The sequence below is a fragment of the Jatropha curcas genome, chromosome 8 (assembly GCF_041381405.1).
Source record: "Jatropha curcas cultivar XTBG-Jc1 chromosome 8, XTBG_Jcur_1.0, whole genome shotgun sequence".
NCBI classification, from domain to species: domain Eukaryota; kingdom Viridiplantae; phylum Streptophyta; class Magnoliopsida; order Malpighiales; family Euphorbiaceae; genus Jatropha; species Jatropha curcas.
This window is the reverse complement of record NC_143158.1, coordinates 2,035,076-2,054,930: the sequence shown is the minus strand read 5'-3', so window position 1 is coordinate 2,054,930 and position 19,855 is coordinate 2,035,076. Positions and strand designations below refer to the sequence as shown.

General features: G+C 32.8%; 2 protein-coding genes and 1 long non-coding RNA gene across 5 annotated transcripts; 1 reads left to right on the top strand and 2 right to left on the bottom strand.

Annotated features, from left to right (window-relative positions):
* Positions 1-2,306: 2,306 nt before the first annotated feature.
* On the bottom strand, positions 2,307-5,169 carry LOC149493976 (uncharacterized). Its single transcript, XR_016322185.1, has 2 exons — positions 4,682-5,169; positions 2,307-2,589 (listed from the first exon to the last, which is right to left on the bottom strand). It is a non-coding gene; the product is annotated as an uncharacterized LOC149493976 (long non-coding RNA).
* An 825-nt stretch (positions 5,170-5,994) lies between these two features.
* LOC105637818 (phosphatidylglycerophosphate phosphatase PTPMT2) lies at positions 5,995-8,925 on the top strand. Its single transcript, XM_012221443.4, has 6 exons — positions 5,995-6,496; positions 6,908-7,030; positions 7,417-7,510; positions 7,614-7,696; positions 7,823-7,912; positions 8,406-8,925. The coding sequence occupies exons 1-6, from the start codon at positions 6,296-6,298 to the stop codon at positions 8,664-8,666; spliced, it is 852 nt and encodes a 283-aa protein (XP_012076833.1). The 5' UTR covers positions 5,995-6,295; the 3' UTR covers positions 8,667-8,925.
* Positions 8,926-13,256: 4,331 nt separating this feature from the next.
* On the bottom strand, positions 13,257-19,456 carry NAC075 (NAC domain containing protein 75). Of its 3 annotated transcripts, none has more exons than XM_012221442.4 (7): positions 19,342-19,456; positions 17,845-18,039; positions 17,374-17,551; positions 16,575-17,137; positions 15,738-16,037; positions 15,036-15,161; positions 13,257-13,968 (listed from the first exon to the last, which is right to left on the bottom strand). In XM_012221442.4, the coding sequence occupies exons 1-7, from the start codon at positions 19,381-19,383 to the stop codon at positions 13,879-13,881; spliced, it is 1,494 nt and encodes a 497-aa protein (XP_012076832.2). In that variant the 5' UTR covers positions 19,384-19,456; the 3' UTR covers positions 13,257-13,878. The 3 variants fall into 3 exon arrangements, with proteins under 3 accessions (XP_012076832.2, XP_037493113.1, XP_012076831.1); XM_037637185.2 differs by having other exon boundaries at positions 15,036-15,164; positions 19,342-19,454; XM_012221441.4 differs by having other exon boundaries at positions 15,036-15,164; positions 17,845-18,078; positions 19,342-19,425.
* Positions 19,457-19,855: the final 399 nt, after the last annotated feature.

Sequence of the window (19,855 nt, the reverse complement as noted above, 5' to 3'; positions counted from 1 at the left end):
TTTTTTTTTTTTTTTTTTGTATATATATCAAAGGAAGATGGATTTTTACTTGAGTTGGTAACACATGCAATGTCTGCTTTGCGAATGATTTGGGTATGGCACGGAATTCATCATTAGAAGGAGAAGAAGAAAGAAAGAGGGAATGTAGTGATTAAAGCGAAGCGCATGCAATGCAAGTATTTGAGGTATGGTATTGGATTGCAGCCAGCTTCCATGGCCTCTTCTCACCAACCCAATTAAATGCGAAAATACAGAGAAAAAGAAAGATATTACAGTGTCCCAATTCAAGTGCTACACTATAAGTGGCAGCCCTGCAAAAAGTAGTTGCTAATTTTAGACTTGACCACTGCCCATTTAATGCTCTTCCATTACGTTTGCTGCCCACTTCAAGATATAACATGGAAATGAAATTATTAATATCGCATTTCAATATTAATTTTATAATTATATCAGTAGTTTTATTTTCTAACAACTATACATAACATGACCGATCCTAAATTAAATTTAGACCAGCTTTTATCATTACAAGTTTACTTCTGTAATTCAACTTAATCAATCTCTAATTTTCAATTATTTAAGCATATATTAAGTCATTAAATGATTAATACTCTCAACAACAGACAAATTGAGGGTGCAATTTCTTATATAATGATTGTAGATAATGACTGTTAGAAGATAATCTTTTTTTTTTTTTTTTTAATAAAACAAGCTAATTTCGTAACTTATAATGAGATTACATCATCTTTTTTTAAATACTGACAACTTTAAATTTCTAATTACATTTTGGCATATATGGACTTTCACTCTTCATCAATTTTCTGTTAACCCGTGAAAATTTATGTACCTTTTAAATATAAAATTAATTTTGTTTTAAGGTTTGTGGCTATTCCTTCCTTGCCCTGAAATTCACTTCTTTAACAGCAGTTAATTCATTGGGGGTTTGTTTGGGTTGGTGCTATCTGTGGCCACATCCAACTGCCAATGGTTTATCAACGATGCATGGCTTATGGCTAAGATTGTTGGGCTTGGGCCAATACTACTGAGTTCACTTTTTGCAGTGGACGGATTTCTGGGCTTGGGTAAGTTGTTATTTAGCTTCTCTTTCTATTTACTGTTTGGGCTCTAACAGACCCAAAGTTCATTATAATATATGAATTTTTTTCCCATAAATTTCATTATTATATGTAATCATACCACGTCAGCACATGAGTTTGAATGTCTACCAAAATCTCAATTTCTATTTTTAGTTTCAATTTATACATTTCATTTTTGATATATATCTTATTTTTGTTGATTGTTTTTTCAACTTCTAAAAGTAATTATTATTCTATTTATCTTAGTCGTCATCCTATATTTAAGATTAAAGAAATGCGATTCTCTCTTTTTTTTTTTTTTTTTTTTTATTTAGTTCCAAGAAAATTGCAAATGCATCAACTAAGAATTTCCAGCTCATAGAGTTCACATCAAGAAACATAATTATATTCCAATCGAATACTCTTTTAGTTAGGTGATACCCAACTTAATACTAATTAGTATTATTTTGCAGAAAAGAGTAATTTCTGGGGATTCTTTATTGGCGGTTGCTGTGCATTCAATGATGTGCCTCTCTCTCGCTGAGATACTCAGCTGCCTCGCCCATTGGAGTGGCAACTGGCAAGTGCCAAAAATATTATTCTGTTAGTCTTTTACAGTACCACCACCAAATTATTATCTTAAATTAAAAAAAAGAAAAAGCAGCATTCCGTGACACTTTAGTAACACTCGTCCATTAGTTTTGGATTCCATGGAATATACCATATGCAATTCCTTTGTGTGATAGCACTACAGCTTTACCATTCTATTAGTCTCTAATAACAATACAATAACTTTTCAATCCATGGACATAGAACATTGGATTTATAATCAATATAAATAAATAAAGTATATTGTTACTCATCAGAAATAATTCGATGAACACTTAACAATTTTATTTAATTGGAGTAACATTAAAAAGCTAAATGTTCGATTTTTTTTTCACAATTTACTTTCCCAAAGCATAAAGCAGAGTTCATTAAAAAAGTTCCGATATTTTAAAATTTACTTAAGATTATATATATATATATATATATATATATATATATATATATATATATATATATATATAATAGTGATTTAATTGTATAAATAATTTTTTGTCACGACCCGTTTCCGTGGGCCGGACCGGCACTAGGGCCCAGGTAAGCTTAAGGCCCCCGAGGCCCGTAGTAAGCCTGAAACGCTAGAATCTATTATCTCGATAGAAAATTTCAACATTCAGCCCATATGAATATGAAAGATAAACCTCAATATTTTATTAAATCTCGGCCCAAATTTATAAGCTACAACATTCCACAGTTCGGGCCTAATTAACAATGCATCACATTTATAATATGGGTTCACATAATTATCTCATCTATAATAATAAATGATTAAAAGTATACAAATCCTACAACTGCGGAGTCACTAACTGTTAGTATACATAACAAAATAATTATGGAACTAGGAAAAATTCTTTATTGCCCTACGCCGAAGAAACATAGCCTAAATCCGATTAAAGGAAAAACCTACTTCCTGAAAAATCAAACAAGACATGTGAGTTTTCTAAGAAGTAATAATTATTGCACAACACACGCAGTCACACAAATGTGTACACATATTAATCTAGTCATCCGACTAGTTATATGCTCACGCAGCCAGTCACACAAATGGCATATCACCAGCACTCACAATCATAAACATCTTCATATAATCACATCACGTGGAAATTAGTCAGTGGCGCCACCTGAAACCCCAACGAGCCGTCCTCACACATGGCTCGCCCTCTCATACATGTGCACCAGGGAGCCGATCCCCCATACGGCCAACTGGTCTAATCCTCACTGACCAGTCCTCTCATTGTATTTCCATTCTCTCTTTTCTTTTCCATACCAACAGGAGGCAACCCGGTGGTCTCCATCCAATCTAGATCATCAAGTACTCACAACAGGAGGCCACCCTGCGGGCTACAATCAAATCTAGATTATCAGGTGCGCAACAACAAGAAGCCATCCTGTGGTTTTCCACATAATCCATTTCATCAGGTGCACACGGGGGCGCCGATCTCCCATTTTCCCGGCCGACGGTCAAATATCATATAATATTCGGATCCATATCACAGACCGTCCTCACAAACCCACGGTGGTCCACTTCATCCCAATTCCACACAAACAAAGCATAGCATTATCACAACACAATTAATCAAACATTGCAATCAAATGCAGACATATTAATCAATTAAACATCGTAATGCAATGCACAATTAAACATCCAAAATCAATGCAAATAAATAAATAAATAGTATTAACAATAATAAAATAAATAAATAAATATGTAAATAATTAAATGAGTAATAAAGATAATAAATAATCAGAGCACTCTATTTATTATGTACCAAGTTATAGAATTAATCTAAATGAACTTATTTAATCATGTCATTCATTAAAACTAGTCTAGGTTCTATTGAAATTTCTGCAGCACCTCCCCTAAAAATTGGACTATCTACCTGCTCAAATATCACAATATTACTATATATTTATCAAATCAATGCACACAGCCCATCCGCCGGGCAATCCATCAATTTAAAATCCCATCCTCCTTCCAAAATAACAATGTCAACACTCAACCATTAATTTACAACTTACAATAACCTCCAATTATGTTCCAATGATAATACCAATCATTCTTTACTTCATATAATTATAACTAGCTTCTATAGCTAATTGCCAAACATATGAAAGCTTTAATACATATATAATTATAATCGAATAAAACTTGTATCATTAAGTTAATTTCAATTACTTTCATTTGATAGTTTCGTAGTGTCTAACTATTATAGTACTCTTTATCAAACTCTCATTTCTTCATCCTTGCTTAAAGATAACAACCACATATTATACCTTTATTAAATTTTAAATTAGCCACTAAGAACAAATGCTTCAATTAAACTAACATTTAATGGATACATCTATTAAGAAATCCAATTTTACAACTTAAGATATACCAACTAACTAATTCCTAGCAAGAATTAAATCTACTACTATAAAAATTCCATATCAAGCAATAATCTATATAAATGATTGAAAATAACTGCTGCCACTGCCCAAAGTTTCTCAATTCTTATCAAACTTAGTCATTCGAACCTCTACATCCACAACAAGTTATGAAGAGCGCATTTATTCTAACAATATAAACTTGGTCCAAGCAAAAATCCATGATTTCCTCTAACTAGAAGTTGCCAATATATCAAAGAAATCTTAAGTTATTGATAAAATTCATGCATTATATGTTACTTAACCCATTTCCCCTTAAGAACTTAATTTATAACTTCGTTTGCATTATACCACAACAATTATTCAAGCTAAATAGTTAAAATAGCAAGCTGCCATTTCAGGTTTATCAATTCTTTCACCAAAATATGCATTAACTAAATAACTTATTCACTTGTATAAGGAATTTCAGTTTATAAATCAATTTAAAGAGTAAAATCAAAGCTTCTAATTATTCACACTCAAACAGTAGCAAATTTAGGGATTTATACTCTACCCAACTTGATTCATGCATCAAATTTATACTCTTGTTCAAACAATTCACTAAATGTATCAAAGAAGGTTGAAATCCGACTTACCCAGCTGAAAAACGCACTAAATACTGAAATTTCCCCGTTAAAGTGACCGGAAGCAGCTCCCTTGCTCAAAAACCATTTATATCGATGCTAGCTCGATTGGAAGTGAAGGGAACAATGGCTGAAGGAGTTGCACACCGGCTAAGGGCAATGTCGTCGGAAAAACGAAAGAACAGGGCTGGTTGAGCTACTGTCCCGATGGGAACGCAAAACCGCAGTTCCTTGCGCACTGTGCCAACCGGAACGGGAAGAGAGCGAGGGCTGCTGCAGTGAGGAGGCGACAACGAGGCCGGCGATGGTCTCAGGTGGTCGGAAAAAGAAAAACAAAAAAAAGAGAGGGGGAGGGCTGTCGCGCGCCTGGCGCTGGCGCAAGGAAGAAGAAGGAAACGAAAAGAAAAAGAAAAGAAAAAGAAAAGAAAGAAAAAAGAAAAAAAAAAATCTTGGGGCTTCTAGACCATTCCGGTTCGATTCGAACCGGTTTGGTCTAGTTTAATGATTCGCCTCAATTTTTGCTCGGTTTGCAGTTTTTTTCACTTGGTTTTCAAGCTATTTGTTTGGTTTTCGAAAGATCAATTTGGTTTTAAGGCCTGGTTCGATTTATTTTAATTATTTAGTTTGGTTCCATAATATTTTCTCCATTCACTCAATATAAATAAAATATGAACAATTATGATATTTGATTTTTAGGATAATTAATTTATATATATTCATAACAGATTAAATTGCTTTCATATTATTTCTTGAAAATTTTTAACTGTTCTCAAATCGAAAATTCTGACAATATATTTGGGCTTGGGCCCAACTCACAACACTTTGGACCCAAATTTAAGATTGTTTGGTGTTTAAAGCCCATATAATCAAAAATCGAAATTTTTGATTTAATAAAAATTTAAAAGTTTTGAAAATAAAAATTCGGAGTATTTCATTTTTACAATCTAAATTTTTTTTAATAATTGTATATTATTCAACACTTAATTTTTTATTTCAACCAAATCCCATTTTAAGATTGTTTTTTAAGTATAACCGGGAGGTGTAATCTCCGTCGGACTATAAAATGTAAAGGTTTTTTGCCTTTTGCCCTTTCTGTAAAATGCATTTCTCATGGATCAAATCTATGTTCTCACCTTAACAGTGATTGAGATCGCTTACCACCTGAAAGAACAGCTTATTGATAAATTCCATCTTAAGACTTTAATTATCCACTTATTAGTATTTCTAGGAAAAACAAATCATTATAATAAAAATTATTAAATATGTGACTAAATTTGTATTATAAAATTATTAAACCTTCAATTTATGCTTTTGCCCTTGCTAAATTACCTTCCAAAACCGTTGGTTGGAAGTTCCAAATTCCGGGCATTTACTTTTTCGGTTTTTCCGGTTTGCTCCCGCTCCAATTCAGCAACCAGTCCCTTCTAATTTCTTCTTTGCATTTCCGCACCCAGAAACTTCTCTTTATTTTCCTTCTCCATCGATCGATGCTCTTATATTTCACTTTAGCACTTGAAATTAAAAACTGCAAAAAAAGATATTGTCCTATCCAATTTGTGAATTTTGTTCGTGAACTTGACCAGAATTTGTGAAATTAGGGTGTTTGGTTTGGGTACGTGGCTAGGTATGAAGATCGAGGAATTGGAGGACGTGGACTGCGATCGGGGTCAAAACGACAGTGTTCACTCGAAGCAGATGGTGAGTGTGGACGCCAAGAGAGCGCTGGTCGGAGCCGGTGCTCGGATCCTCTTTTATCCGACCCTTTTGTATAATGTGTTTAGGAACAAAATCCAAGCCGAGTTCCGATGGTGGGACGAAATTGACCAGGTTTTTTTTTTTTAATGATTATCTGTATTTTTTTATTATCTATGTTTATTTTCTTTTTTATTCTTGATAAATTTGGTCTGTTAATTTATCCTGTGTTTGGTTGCCAAGAAAATGAAAGAAATCGCGGAATTTGGTGGGCATTATTTATCTGTAAACAAAGTTCCACTTAATTGAGAAGAAAACTGTATTTGGATATAGATAATGAATACTTATATCCTGCATATTCAATTTGACATTTAGCTTGCATTTGGCATTGCTTCCAATGACCTTGTAAGTCCTTTTGACTAAGTTTTAAAAGATTTATCTGTAATCTATTAGAGGTTATATAAGACTTAACATTGTTAACATAGAGTGTTCCCGATGTCTTGCTTATTGTAATGATATGTTATTATTCATCTCTATGCTTTGCAGTATCTTTTGCTGGGAGCGGTTCCATTCCCCAAGGATGTTCCACGCTTGAAGCAGCTTGGTGTTGGTGGCGTCATTACACTCAATGAACCTTATGAAACTTTGGTTCCTTCATCCCTATATCGTGTGGGTTATTTTCTTTACTGTATGGTTCAGATGCTAGATTGTTGGGCAGCTGGTTAATTGAATTGCTTTTTGCTAATTTAGTTTAATTTCTTTCATGAAAAAATATAGATCTTCTTGTTGTCTTCCCAAGTTTGTTGGTCTGTTCTTAAAGTTAATAATGACTCTCTTCCAGTTTTCTTCTTATGCCGGTTGTTTTTGTGTGTTTGAACTTGATCTAGGTGAGTCTGTCATAGGAAAACAAAGAAAAACAATTTAAAGGAATTTTGCATCTTTCTTTTTCAAAGTTGCCTTAGAAAAATAAACAACTAATAGCAAGTTTGGCCTAAACAAAGTTAGTTTGATATGAAGGCTTAATTGCTTACCATAGTTTGTTTTATGATTTACAGGACCATGACATTGAACACCTTGTAATTCCCACAAGAGATTATCTTTTTGCTCCTTCTTTTGTAGATATCAGCAGAGCTGTGGGCTTCATTCATGGTGAGTAAATCTCTGTTGATCAATGCCCACCTTGTGGCCCTTTTCATTCTTGTCCCTTATGACATGGGAGATTGATTCTATTTTTTTTCCTTCCTGGTTGTAGAAAATGCATTATGTGGTAGAACTACTTACGTTCATTGTAAAGCAGGGCGAGGAAGGAGTACAACTATTGTGCTTTGTTATTTGGTATGTTTAATCCTTACAAAGCAGGTTGTTGATAAGCCTAAACTTTCTTTAGCAGCTAATACAATAATTAGAAGTGACATTTTCTGATTGATCACTTTATGACATGGAGTTTATTATATTTCACAGATAGAGTATAAGCACATGACACCTAACGCTGCTCTAGAATATGTGCGATCTAGAAGACCTCGGGTGTTGCTTGCTCCTTCACAATGGAAGGTAATGTATAAAAACTCCTTAAAATTGTTGGATGTAGAAATGTAAAGCATTGGAAGTGCTGAAAATTTTTGTTAAGTCCTTTTTGTATGAGGCTAAGACTTGCGACACTCATGACACTACAAGGGTCTGCTGTTCATTCTCAGGAGAACTTCCTGCGGTGTTGGATTAGGTGTTTGAAGCCAATTCCGCGTGATTTTAGGATTCCATTCTTGAAATTATTACTTGAATTTGTCTATAACTGTTCTATCCATTAAGCACCTACTGCCCTTAGCTGCTTGTAATATTTCTTTGATGAGCTAGATAGTTGTTGTATGTGCAGTTTCACTAGCCTAAGAAAAGAAAGCAATTTGCTCTTCTTTTTGGACTTTGGTACGCTGGCATGTCTTTTTTGTAATTGAGTTTGTTGCACCCAAAGCAATTCTAAGATTTTTTTAGGACCTTGGCTCACCGTCTCTGCCTTTTCTCCTTGCTTCTCTGCGTTGATAATAATCAGGCTGTTCAAGAATATAATAGGCGTCAAGAACCTCCTAGTGCTCATTCTCCCTCTGGGGATGCAGTTCTGATAACAAAAGCAGATCTTGAAGGATACCATAGTCCATGTGATGATGATGCGGTTGGCAAAGAACTGGCAATTGTACCTAAACTTAAGTCCAGGCTCATGATGGGTAGGCTGTCCTGTCTCTTTGCTTCCTTGAAAGTTTCTGGTGTTTGTGGACCTGTTACTGGCCAGATGCCCGAGGCACGTGCCTGCTAACTCACCGAATCCTCCGTGAAATGTTGAGAGGTTGTTTTGTTGTAGAGAAAAGCATCATGGAATGACATTGGAAGTTTCATGTTAATCCTCTTATGAGAGAAACTGAACAGAAGAGAGGCAGTTCGATTCAATATTGCATAGATCACCAATCAACAGTTGTCAGTTGATGAATAATTTGAATCTAACTGTACGTAACTGTGTATCTTCTGTAAAAATTTTCTAGTCAGTTGAGAATATAATAACCTGTGGTTCTCTGTTACATTTTGGGCGTTTTATCGTCATTTGAAAAGATGATGAAAAAGTACCTTTCTAGTTGGTCTTTTGTCAAGAGCAGTTCATTTTGCCGATCAGCAGGCAAGGCAAGGTATAGAAAGCAACTGGCTTATCAGCAGTTCATTATGTTACGGGTCCTTTGCTATGATTACACGGTGAAGGCAACTGGGCGAACAATTTGATTGCGTTGTGATTTAGTTTTGAACTTTGTAGTCTCTATTGATGGATCATTTACCAGAAGAAACGGTGTTAAATTTAATCATTTGCTGCAGATGTAAAATCAAATGGGTACACGAATGAGAATTTTCATCACAAATCTAACCATTATCTTAGCAGTGAAGTAAGGAACATTCTTTAACACCCCAACTGTTTCCCAGTGCTTAGTTAAGATGTTGAAGTGTCAGTTTCTGACTGAAGGATTTTTTTTTAAAATCTCGATCTATTTGCCTTCTGAGTTTGTGTTTTTGGTGACGTTCACCACTTATATAGTATCTTAATTTTTATTTAATTATTTAGCTCGGCTCGTTTACTGTTATTTAGTCGTGTTCAAACATAGCTATTTGTTGAATAAATTGAATTTTTAAACTTCAATAGAGCATAGTCAAATTTGAGTTCACTGAGCTCAACTCAGTTATTCACCGCCCTAGCAATTGCAAGTTGCAAGTTGCAAGTTGCAACTAGCTTTTCTTTTCGAGTATGGAGAATTTGCAATCGAAACTTTATGTTAGTATCTGCTTTACGGTGAAATTATTGCACTCATCAAATAGTAATAACAAAATCTAAAGTTGAAATAAGCACGTGACATGATTTTTTCTTTTTAAAGTAGGGTGTATCTACTCTGCATGGGTAATTTTTTTTCTTATAAACATTTATACATTAGGATTATTCTATATGAAAAAGATATAAAAAAAAAAGTAATTTATGTGTTAAATATATTGTTTAATTTATAAAATAGTTTTAAAAATAAAAAGTTGAACTAACGGAACTTTCCCAATTTCGTGATCGTAAGCATGAATTGCCGTATGGATGGCTGCATCCATGTACCCTTGCTTTTAAAGCATCAATCTTCTTATTTTTTTTTTTAAAAAAACATAAAATTACGGCATTCTGTAATGCATCTGTCGCAATCTTATCTAAAACGTATCTGTACGTATTAGTGGCGTTATAATTAGAGATTCAAGGCCAACGTATCTCGAATTGTACAATTTGGAAGCATTGGCCTTGGGAGAGGCAGCAACCCTCCAAAGCTTCTAATATTGTTCTATCCAAAATTATGATCGAAGGGAGATGCTGTCCCAATTATCTAAGATATTCACTTTTAGCTCCACATTCTGAGACCGTATTTTTTTTTTATATATATATTTATTAATCGAATATAATAAGACTGCCTATGGTTTAGCAAAGTAAATGTTACCTATGAAATAAGCTAGCAAATTCCCGTAGAGACATGTATTAAAAATTAAAGATTACTTTTTCTTGAAAATTATAAAAATAATTACAGAAAAAGGCAAAACCAAGACAAAGAAGTCCTAGTTAATTGTGTAAAACTTGAGAATTGGTAAGTTTCTTAGTAAGAAACAAAACGATGAGGCAGGTAAGGTTGTGTAAAAACTTTGTTAAAGAAGCAACTGTGATGGGTCACTTTCAGGATTAGAAAGTATTGAGTTTCATTCACTATCAGAAAACAAACTGCAACTGACTTGGAACTGGATAAAGTTAGAAGACCTAAATCTGAGGAAGTACAAATTGAAGGTGTCACAGGCTAAATCTGAGGAAGTACATCTACAAAAAAAAAAAAAAAAAAAAAAAAAAAAAAGAAAAAAAAAAATTGTTGTGATGAGGTGAAGAATCCCAAAAGTCGGTATGCCCATGTTGTGATATTCCTGCTTGCACTACACAATTCTTGCTGCAACTTCTTTATGGGACCAAATCTCTGCAAATACTGAGAGGGAAACCCTCTCTCTATTATGTTAATATATACTTTAAAAGCACCCAAAATCTTCCATAAAGCGAAAGAATTGCACCATCACCTTTGTAGGTTGAACAAGACATTTCATTCCTTATTTTCTTTTTCTGTCTTTTTTTTTTTTTTTTTTTTTTTTTTTTTTTTTTTAATTTTATAATTTGCATGTGGAAAGAGACACTTCTCCCATCTCCATTCCATTAATTAAATATTTTATGTGTATGTATATACACATATCTTACTGGTAGGATCTTCCTCTTTTAATTTGTTGATTAATCTTTAGCAAAGTACTTAATTAGAGGTAGAGCTTGGATTCTCCAAAACTTTATAAGAAATTAATTAATGAATCTTGAACCCCCTTGTCTTTTTCTATTTCATGCATTTTATTTTATTTTTTAATATAAATTAACTGATATAGATATCGAATCATTCCGTAATGAATAATATACTGTATATACATAATTAAAATTTTTATTTTAATTATAATAATAACAAAACATGAAATCTTCGTATAATAGAGAATAGATATATTCATATAAGCAAAAATGAGTGGAAAAATTGCATTACTTAAGGAAGGGTCATTTCAAAGTTAAAGGTTATTCTTGTCTGCTCATTCTTTTATTCCTTCTTTATTCCTTTCAGAAACTACGATGAAGTTGCCTATGCTTCGTGTTCATTTTTAACTTTATTTCATGCACGTCCCCATGTTGTTTTTTTTTTTTTTTTTTTTTTGCTTTCAATTATATATATATATATATATATATATATAGCATGCACGTTACTCTCTTTCTCTATTTCCCTGTTAGATAACCATATCTTTTACTTCTATAATACAGCATAAAAGCTCGAATATGGAATAGAATAAAGCAGCAAAAGAAGTTTCGCAACTAACTAATAAAAACAAAATAATTAAATGAGACTCTCACTTAAATTCTGTATTTTCTCTATATATACACACACATAATTAAGCTTGCTTTTACCAGAATGAATAAATAATTCTTGCCTACGAATTGAAATTGCAACCTTTCTCATACTAATCTGATGTTTTAGCGAATTTTGATTTAAGTACCTATGTCTTACATGATCCTCCTCATGTAATCTCTTCTTCGCTTTTATATCATGTAACTGGAATTTCATATTTTAAATTATAGAAACTTTCCTTTTCTTTTTTGAATGAATAAATAAACATCACCAATCACATGATGTGAAATTTATTTTTGGAGCAAAGAGGATAGGTGCAAGTGTATCCACATGGCATTCCCCTATTTGTAACTTAATTTGTTAAAACGATATATGTTATTGTTATTTAACTAATTGTCAAATTAAACCTTTAATTCAATCCAATAGTGTAATTACAAGAGTCTAGTGAAGTGGAAATGACATGTTGGGGAGTGGGGACTACACATCAAAGTAAAATACTTAAAAAAAAAAAAATCCATGTTAAAGTATATTTACTTTCTATTAGTCATATTTCAATATCAATTAGATTATGCAAGCAGGGAAATAATTTTCATTTCTTGTTTAATCAAGATAATTAATTATTGTTTGGACTAATTAATCAGTCAATATCATGTATCTTATCATCAGCAAAAGGAATCATGCTTTAACATTTACTTTGATAAACGTTCATTGTGGATAATTATGCCTAAATTGACAGGACTCTGAAAATAAGAAAGTATTAAAAAAAAAAGATTTTTTTTTTTTTGAAAAAAAAAGATAATTAATGATGATAAACTTTCACTAATTGTAGAGCACACAATGTGTTACAAGCTAGATGAAGATATGATTTTTTTTATTATTATTATAAAAAATTCCATTTAATTCCAAAGAAAAGAGAGAATAGGAAAGAAAAAGATTTAATTTCAAAGAATGAATTATAGCATAGAAAAAGCGAACTCTCTTTTCAAGTGTGCTTAAATTGTAAGTGATATGCATGCATGCCATGTTCTATTTATATGATCAATTAATGAGCGTCCATAGAACTATAGGCACGCATATAGGAGAAAAAAAAGTTATCATCATTGCACAAAATCTTGTCTAATTAAGGATCAACTCTTCTTCTTCTTCTTCTTCTTCTTTTCTTTAAGAGACACACTAAATCTATCATTTCAGTAACTTTTAACACTATGAGTGTGTATATAGAAATAGAAGATTGATGTTATGGTTTATGAAAAGGAAAAAAAAATAATTAATAGAACTAGCTAAAGCAAGGCACGTTGTATTGCACTGTTGCAAATTTCTATAAAACCGTGCAAAGATTCATATATAATAAACAAAGCAAAGGAGAATGAGACTGCCCCTTTGAATTTTGCTTGCATATGAAAAGAAGCAGCAGAGAAAAAGCAAGGCAAGAATGAGATTAAACAATTCTGTATAGCACATTTTTCATTTCTAAAAAGAGACATCATATAAATTCCTATTCGTATTTTACTAAAAAGTGACTAAACACAACAAATTAACAAAGTTTATCTCCCTGCAATTTGCACAAACTATTGGGGTATTTTCCTTTTCAAAGAACAATAAAAGAACTTATACAATATCTTAAAATAAATAAAATAATAAAAATATAGAGCCATAAAGATGATAGTGTAATCATATTGGTGATGATTTTCATGCACAGAGATTTTTGCTTTGGGTCTTTGGTTCTCCTTCTATTGTCAGTAGAGAGCAGCCTTTCTTGCTTTCTTATCTTTTTCTTCCTTTTTCCTTTTGTTCTTTCTTTCCTTCTTTCCAACATGGACTGTTGTACAGTTAGTTCAGTTGGGAGCCATTGGAACCTGAGGCAGGCCCCCTCAAGAGGGAAAGAAAAAAAGAAGGAAAAAGAGCAAACCGCAGAGATGGTTTCTTGGCCTCTTCTTGAAAAGAACTTGTGTGAGGGCTTTAATTAAGTACTAACGATGATGATAATAATGATGTTGTTTATGAGGGTTTTTTTTTTCCTTTTTCTTTTTTGTTTATTCTCTATTATTTTTGCTCCTATCCATGATGATCCTGGTTGTCAGGTTCTGGCCAGAAGGGAGAGTACTTCAACCATTCAGGCTCTTGTGGGTTTGCAATGGATGACTCCTGCAACCAAGAAAAAAAAAAAAAAAAAGAAAGTACAAGCATGTGAAAAATAGGGTTAGGGTTTTGAACAGATAATTTTCACTTAAAAACAACAAACCAGTGAAGTTGCCTCTTTTGTCTTTTTTTTTTCTATTTTCCGTTTTTTTTTTTTTTTTTTCAATTTCCTCCACTGTCAGATTGTCTGATACTATGTTTTCCTTGTGAGGACACGCATGATAAAAGCTTTCATGTCGCTATCATCTACCTTTAGAAATAAAAGACATTCTATTCTATTTGGAAACTTCTTTTTATTTTTTTATTTTTATTCATTAATTGCCACATAATTACATTAATTATGAGAAAAAATGGGTTTTCTGGTTTTAAGTAAAGGCTAATTAAACAAAATCTGCCGAAAGTTTTAGCTTTAATTTTCTTTTTCCTATATCTGTTGTATCAGGAAAAAACAAGGGGGAAAAAGGATTCTGGCTGTTTAATTTCAAAGATTGATGACAGCTTGTAATTTCACATTATTATGCTTTTGCTACATTCTTGGGTACCTTTTCTATGATCTATATATCAAAATCATATTGAACCTAAACTAGGATAATTGCTTAAATTCCATCTTCCTTGAACAAAAAAAAAAAAAAAAAAAAAAAAAAAAACTAAAAGCATATAAATGCAAGAAACAACCTACATCCTATTGTGTTTTGATTTTCAATATGCATTCTGCCCTTTTTTTTAAGTCTTGAACATCATGCTCAATTTCCAGTGAGATAAGAAAAAGATACTCTCAAGTAGTCTAGACATGGTAGGTCTGTATATATTTTTCTTTACCTATACTGTATACATCACAATAATAAAACCAAAGGAAAAATAAAAGATATAAAGAGAAAAAGAAAAGGTTTCTGGTTTGTATCTTTAATTTAAAATACTAATATAATAAAGAAACTAAATTTTTTTCTTTTCTTCTTTTAATCTCTTCTTACCTTTTCTAATCTTTCTTTCTTTCTTTCTTCACTTCTTAGTTAGGAATTATGACAAGAAAAAACAAGGGTCATGGATTTCAGGGTCAAAAAGTTCATACTCACTTCTTTAATGTCAGTCGAAGTGCAGCCCATAATGAGTTCTTCCAGACCAGACGCAGACCTTCCTCCTAGTTTATGATGTTGTTGCTGCTGCTGCTGCTGCTGCTGCTGCTGCTGCTGTTGCTGCTGCTGCTGTACATATTCATTTAATTCAAAAGAATAGTAAAAAAAATATTACTAAACCTTAATCATCATGTCTTTAAAAGAGAGTTGAAAAGTGAAAGGACTGTTTATTTTGTCCAATTTAGCTCCCATTAAAAACAGTACGAGTCACCAGTGAGCTTTAGCTCGTTAGTGAATCCAGGCAACCTACACTAAGTCAGGAAAAAAGAAGAAGTACCGAGTCACACTCAGTTGAACTCTGAATGAAACTCAGAGTCTATCTTAATTTTCATATATAATTCATTTTCACTCAATTTAGTTCCAAAAATTAACTAAAGATTGCAACTTTATTATATATGGACGAGAGAGAGAGAGAGAGAGAGAGAGAGGGGGTTGTCGGTAGCTGGCTCCTCCCTATCATCAGCCTACCAACTTCTTCAACCTCCCTGAATTAGGTCAAACTCCTCTGACTTTTTGGAGATTTAACATATTATTTTGATAAACAACCTAAACCTGATGATTATGACCTCCCCTCCATCAAAAGCTATATGTATATATAATCCCATTAATCTAGAATGTACGGAATTAATATTTATTAATTACCTGGATTTCGTTTTGAAGCATTAATCTCGAGACATGATAAGGGTCGTCTTCAAGAATAATGGAGGTGTGATGGAGAGGTGGTGGAGAGATTATAGTAGATATAGGATGTGAAGGCCTACTGATGTGAAATGCTGCAGTAGCAATCTGGTGGTACACATGGTGGTGCTGTGGCTGTTGATGCTGATGATGATGATGATCATGGGCCATATGATGTGGCTGCCTCTGATGGTGGTCGCGAATCTCATCGCACGTGCCTGAAACTGGGGCTTCCCTTCCCGTTGAAGCCTCTGCTATCCCCACCTGAAAATAGACACACCTAATTCCATGAAGCAATCGTTTGCTAGCTTGTCTATTTTAATACATGCATTTTGCTTTTGTTCTTTTTCAATAGTCTTTAATTTTGTTTCTCTATCAGTTCAAATACTTGTTCCTTTTTAATGTTACTTACACTTTTTTTTGGGTAACCAAGTTTAATTAGTAGCTGACAAAGATAATCAAGTGAGGTCCATAGAGTTTTCAAGCTGAACTTGCAAGCAATGAAAATCAAAATTGAGAAAAAGTAACCCTAGAACTTTTTTCTTTTTTCTTTTTTTAATAATTCCTCTCTTTATATATATATATCCTTTTGTCATAAATAATTTTTATGTTATTATTGATACTTAAAAACTTGAATAATGTTAATTGCTAAATGCAATAAGATCCCTCCAATTTAATGGTCATCAATCAAGCTGACAATTTTACATACTGTTGAATGAGAACTGTGAATTAGACTGAAGAAGAATTAATTAATATGGGAATGGAATAGTTTAAATTTGCATTGATAAAAAGAAAATATACCTCATCAAAAGTTTTCCTAAATGGAGGGAAGCCAAAATGATCAGATTTTAATTGTTGCATATCCATGGCAGTGTAACTTGAAAGTGCAGCAGCAACACCAGCTCCAGTAATTTCATCTCTTTGAGGAATCACTTCTTTTGAAGAGCAACTTCCACTACCACTATCTCTTCTGCTATTAGGATCACTGCTTCCTTCACCGGTATTTAAACTCCTATCAGTCCAATTGCATTGCCTTGGTTGTGTTTGATAAAATATCTTTGAAACTACAAGCTCCCCTTCTTTCTCTTCTTCATGTTGACCAAGATGGTATTGGTGCATAACCCAATTAGTCTTTTCGGGCTTTCGATTTTTTCCAAAATTTGTGTAAAGAACTAAAATTTTCTTGCACCCTTTTTGTTTTCCATTCACCATTACTGGCCTTGTCTTGCCTGTTTTATGCCATCTTGTTTCTCCGCCTTGTAAGTCGCATTCAGTTTGAATTTTCCTTCTCTTTCTTGTTCCAGTTGTATAAGCCTTTGATGGTCTATGGAAAAAATGCCTGCTCAAGCCATCTCTTGTAACTCCTGCAAGAAAAAAGTTTTTACCAAAATCAAAGTTAGGTTCACTTAGGTGTAACGAACTGTCAGACTGATAGAATTGTTCCTTCAAAAGTCATAACAGAATCCCTGCATATATATCACTTTTTTTCAGCCTTTAAAAAAAAAAAACACTCAGAATACAATACAGGAAAACCTAACAAGATTGAACAACGAATTATCCAATGTATAGGAAGCAAAATAATACAGAAATAATATTTAACCTGGAAGTTTCTCTGGATGGGTATAACAAATCCCATCTTCTCCTTCGATTGTAGGAATGAACTCATCTATCAAAGGGTGAGATTTCATGTCTTTCGCTTCTACCTTTGCTTCAAGGTGTTCTATCAGTTCTTGGTCTGTTGGATCGAATTTCACTCCTGCTGGTAGACCTAACCAATCCTGCGAACTCCATTCAAATCCAAGTTAAAATGAAAGCTATTTAAAAATTATTAAAATAAAAAGGATAAAGAGAGAGAGGAGAAAGCAAAGCTTTAGTTCAGCTGAATTTGGTTGAGCTCAAAGGATATTTACTACTTCTCAGACTAAAAAAGAAAAAGAGAGGGAAAAAAAATAATAAAGATTCGGAATAAAACATCAAGCATAATTCTTGATTTTTCACTTTGCAATGTTCTCTCTTTTATTCAAAATATACGTCAAGCCAAGAATATATTTATTATTATTATTGTCCGTACCGGCTTTGCTTCAAGCTTGTGTCCACAACCCGGGCAGTGCTTGGATCCGCACAGTTGATGCTCTTCAAGCTTAGCATCGATAAGATCAGAGCTGCTGATGGAGCCCAGATTACTCTTACTCATCGCTAGCTCTTCTCCACACAAACAGCTTGTGCTATCTTCTTTCCAGCAAACTCTTGGCGAAATTATTATGAACTATATACAACAGCCCACCACTCATATCCTTTTAGTTATCTATATATGAACAGAAATCAAGAAAGTCGAGATCTGATTATATGCAAACTATGTATAAGAAATAGTAGATCGAATTAGACCTTCAATCACTTAAAACAAAAATATTTGCATAAAATATATGATTCTGGGATTTGTTTTTGAGATGGGTATCAAAGAAACATTGTATCAAACACTGGGAGATTATTTTAAGCAAGAAAATGAGAAATCAAAATTCAAGAAACTGTATAAATATGTAGTTTAAAGTACCATATACAAACTTGAGATGAATCAAGAAAATAAGTAAAACCCAGATGAGAAATAGGGTCAAAACTGGAAATAGAGATATAAATTACATATACCCTAGAGAAAAAGAAGGTGAAGGAGGAGGAGGAGGAAAAAACTCGTGCAAGGAAGAGAAGAGAGAAGCTAGAAGAAGAAGGAGAAGGAAAAGAGGAAACTGTCACAGTAGGATTGAGCTATAAAACCTGCTTTAACCATGGAAAACACCAGAAATCACTCTCTCTAGTCTCTAACTTTAACTGAAGCTCATGAAGAAAAAAGGAAAAGGAACCCTCTCAATCCTAGACACCTAACTTTAAGCCTTTATGCCTTTGCTAATTTAAGTAGAGTATGTAGGCGGTTTGGGTGAGAGAAAGGAAAGATATAGAGAGAGAAAGAAACAAAACAGGATAGAAAGTTATAAGAAGAAGAGAGAAAAAAAATTCAAAATTAAATTTAAAAAAAAAAAAAAAAAAGAAAAACCCAGTTGGTTTTTCTAAAGCATAATAACCCTTCTCTCTCTTTCTCTCACACACATAACACAAACACCTTTGTTTCAAGGCCCTTGACTACTAAAGCAAAAGGCAAGAAACGGCCTTCACAGCTGTTACTTAAGGCACACATTCAAAAGCATATCAAGAACAAACCCCATCCATAAAATACTTGTAATTCGTTTATTTATTTAATTAAAAGAAAAGAAAAAAAAATCCCCTTTTCTTGTTAATTACAATAGTATTTTAATGATATAAATAATACATAACAGATCAACGAAACTCAGAAGTAGATGATTTCCGAGTGTGAAAATTTCTCTACCAGTATATACATTTATATACGTGGCAGTAAACTTTGAGTAAGAGAGACGGAATTGGGTTAGTTACAGTTAAATTTTTGTTCATTTTGATGGACTATATACAGTTAAAACTGTAATAAAGATAAAATGTTTTAGCGGATAGAAGAGAAGAGAAGAGAAAGAAAAATAAAAATAAAAAAATGGTAGGAACTCACATGGGTTTTGAGCTGGAGTGGCGATGATGATTCTTTTGCCATGAATGTTTCAGAGAGAGAAAGAGAGAGGAATTACGGGTTGCTTGATATGCAAGGCAAATGAGCAGTGTACTTGATGGACCACCACCACCCCTTCTTATTAGAACTATTATAATATCATATCATCTAATAAAAAAATCAAATTTTTATTTTTCCATTATACTATATAATACATACACATTTGATATACATGTTAACTATTAAGAAAAAAAAAAATTCTACGAAACTTCAAGCAGAAGCAAACATACCCTACCCATATAAACATTAGCCAAACAGGGCTATGTATTTATGTACTATTTTCTCATTTTTACTTTTTTTTTTTTTTAATTTTTGCTCTTTTTTGGTCTTGTTTATTACTTTTTTCTATTTAGGGAAATTCCAGAATATATTAGGTACAAATAGTATCTCTCCAGGCAGTTAAATAATTAGAAATAAATTGTATTTTTAAAGGAATTTTATTTATAAGGTTAAAAAT